Source organism: Limulus polyphemus, unplaced genomic scaffold, assembly GCF_000517525.1.
Source record: "Limulus polyphemus unplaced genomic scaffold, Limulus_polyphemus-2.1.2 Scaffold10887, whole genome shotgun sequence".
NCBI classification, from domain to species: domain Eukaryota; kingdom Metazoa; phylum Arthropoda; class Merostomata; order Xiphosura; family Limulidae; genus Limulus; species Limulus polyphemus.
In genome coordinates, this window is record NW_013676497.1 from 13,866 (window position 1) to 17,151 (window position 3,286).

The 3,286-nt window shown below is 28.1% G+C and overlaps 1 protein-coding gene across 1 annotated transcript in view; it reads right to left on the bottom strand.

The window, feature by feature from the left end:
- LOC106476558 (39S ribosomal protein L28, mitochondrial-like) overlaps nt 1–2,555 on the bottom strand; it is a gene marked incomplete at its 3' end in the record, with an annotated part of 14,526 nt that extends 11,971 nt beyond the window's left edge. The window contains exons 1-2 of the mRNA XM_022380387.1: nt 2,538–2,555; nt 639–836 (exon numbers count right to left, since the gene is read on the bottom strand). Coding sequence (XP_022236095.1) covers nt 639–817 — 179 coding nt within the window. The remainder of the gene's footprint in view (nt 1–638; nt 837–2,537) is intronic.
- Nucleotides 2,556–3,286: the final 731 nt, after the last annotated feature.

A 3,286-nucleotide genomic window follows, 5' to 3' on the forward strand; every position in this document is an offset into this window, starting at 1 on the left:
AAGACGTAACTTACTGTAATTGTAAGGTAATAGCTCTATGTAAGACGTAACTTACTGTAACTGTATGGTAATAGCTCTATGTTAGATGCAACTTATTGTAACTGTATGGTAATAGCTCTATGTTAGATGCAACTTACTGTAACTGTATGGTAATAGCTATATGTAAGATAATGTTCAGAGCTTTTATGTCACTGAACAATAATAATAAATGTAAATGCTTCTAATGCTAAAGTTAGGGTAAAATCTGCAGTTATTAAAGTGCAGTTTTCAAATATTTTTACCTAATAAAACTATGTGATATAAGTCCACATTGTTTATAACATACATTTATAATGTATATTATTTAAGTGATCAGAAAACAACCTCACCATTTTTCAATATGTTCATACCTGAGACAATTTCTTGCAGTTTTATTGCTCATAACAGACTACTACTACTTCCCTGTAAACATTAGGACAGAAAGCTTATTTTCTGAGAATGCAATAAAATCAAAACTATATAAAGGGCTATTATGCTCATAAAAACTTCTTCATTTTAGGAGTGTGTTTATATTTTACTCTTAATACAGCTAGTAATAAACTTAGCAAAAGTAAAATCAATTATAATTAACAAAAAGAAAAACAACTCTTGAAAGTTACTTTTCTCCAGTTTCTGGATCTTTCTTCCAGTGGCCGGCAATAGCTGGTTCTTCCCTGTAATGAACTGGACTTGGGGGTTTCTCTAGATCCATTCTATGACGTTTATAGTGTCCAGGTAATCGATTTAATATGCTGCCAGATTTCCATCTTAAAGCATATCTTGCTGATGAAGCAGCCATAACAATAAAATACTGACTGCTAAGAAGGTATTAAAGTGATATTATATTACATTTACTTCATAAAATGGAAATATAAACACTAGGTCATGACCACAAGAAAATAAAAATTCTTGTACCTTATTGTATGCTTAGTATTATGAAGAAAGTTTTCAGTCAAACAAATCAATATTAAGTATATTTTTCCTTTGTATTTCTATGCTTATCACATTTTTCATGTATGTTTTAATTACATGTCAATGCATAAACATTTCAAGCTCAAAGGTTGATATATAAATTACATTTTAAAATTATTATCACAATTTACTCTTTGACCATAACAACTTTAGTATAAATGACACTAATGTATCTAAAAAACTTTTATAAAAAGCTTCACAAAACAAATGACTATATTTAATGTAATTTATTAATGAACATTAACTTTATAGTTATTATAATAAGAATGTATGATTATGTTTGACTAAAAGTAGAATGGAATAGAAAGTTATCCCTGTCTAAAAGTAAGCTTTAATAAGTTTCAACTCATATGGTCCTGACATGAGTGTTACATAAGGAATACTTCTACCTTACTTTACATTTTAGCACCATTTGCTGTATAATATGTAGTTTAGAAGAATCTTTCAACTTTCACATACAACAATTCTGTTACATCATACTGAGTTTGAACATATTCACTACAGAATGCATTTCTTATAAAAATTAAAGAATATCATCAAATTACACAACTGTAAATTGTAATTTTCATTTTATATGCATGTATGACAAGTCTTTACAAATATTTGTATTATTATTCATTTTGTTTCAAGTTTAATTTTATACTTGTGAAAAGTAAAGATTAGTACTTTCTTAAAAAACTTTTTATAACTTATATTTTTTTTTCATCCTAAATCTCTTAAAAATCCCAAAATCTCAACTTTCTATTTATGAATCTTATCACCTGAACACGAATTTTATAGCAATATGTTAATACACAGTTTTATGTAGCTTAATAAATTTTAACCAAGAAGATAATATGTAATTCTGATCATTTATTCTAAAAATGTTATTTCACATATTATTAACAAAATTCTTTCATATTGTATTTTATATTAATTTTCTATTCCTATTGGGCAAAAAACACCAAAAAAAAAGGATTAATATTTTGTTTGAACTGAGTTTTTCTATTTAATTATAAATAATGCTGTCTTAAGGCTAGAGAGAGTATATGTACTACAAAAAATAGGATTAAATATATAACTAAAAAGCTTTACATGCTTTTTGCTATACTTGTTACACTGGGAAAGGAGAAATAAATTTTCTTTCATTTTGCAATGCAAACACAAATGTGAAACACTCATTTATAATCTTGCTCTTAAATTTTAAGGTTTTCATCCTTCAGTTCAACTTCTTCTCTACTACTAGTACTAGACTCTAGTTTCAACATATATGTTATAACTGATATAAATACACAACACACTGGGAATTATTTTTCGACTAACAGTAACAATTAACTAATTACTCAATTAGTCTTTTCAGTATTAAACAGTTAATTTAAATTTTAATACCTCAGTTCTAAAGCTCAATAAAAGTAAGTTTCGGTGCAATTAAAATACACAGTATTAAATGAATTAATCAACAGTTTACAGTTCTCGAAGAATAAAATTAAACAAGTTTATCAATCAAATTAACAAATCACTTACTCCTAACTTCAATCCTAAAAATATCTTATTAAAGATTATCTTGCCTGTTGATAATGTTCCAGCAGCGTCATCTGTCGCAGAAACGAATTCCTGCGAGAAACCTAAGTATAGATAATAATTAGTAAACAAAACACCAAAATACACAAATACGAAGACAACTATGACAGTTACCTCCTTTATGGGTCAAACTTAAAGCAATGATGCCCTGAAAAGCACATTTTATTTATCCTCGATAACATGAAGAACAAAAATTCAATATGATATCGAGATTGTGTTATAACATAATGACAACTATGATGCAAATGCAACAACTCGTCAGAAGAATTACTTGGATTTTGAATATTTAATTTTCGAGAATGGGTTTTTTTTTCTTAGTGCAAAACTACACAAAGGACTATCTACTTTCTGTTCTCCGCGGGAAATCGAACCCCGGACTTTAGCACTGTACGTCAGTAAATTTATTACTGATCCAATGGAAAACTAGATCTAGGGTGTTATTCTATTAAAATGATATTCTTTTTAATAAAAGAAAATATAAAACTTTTCATTAAGGTATAACAAGATGTTGCTTTGGATTTTGTACACACTATCAAAAATTATTTAACCTTTGAATGATGTTTCTTTAAAATATTGCTGGGACAAAAATATATCTGAATGGAAGTACGTCACGTTTTCCCCCTCTTATATATACCCGCCTACCCCATCTAGTAAATACTAGAGCATTCATGGAGAAACAAGATAGTTCTAGAAACTAGAGGGCGTCACACCAGTCAGGTGACCTCGATGACGCAAC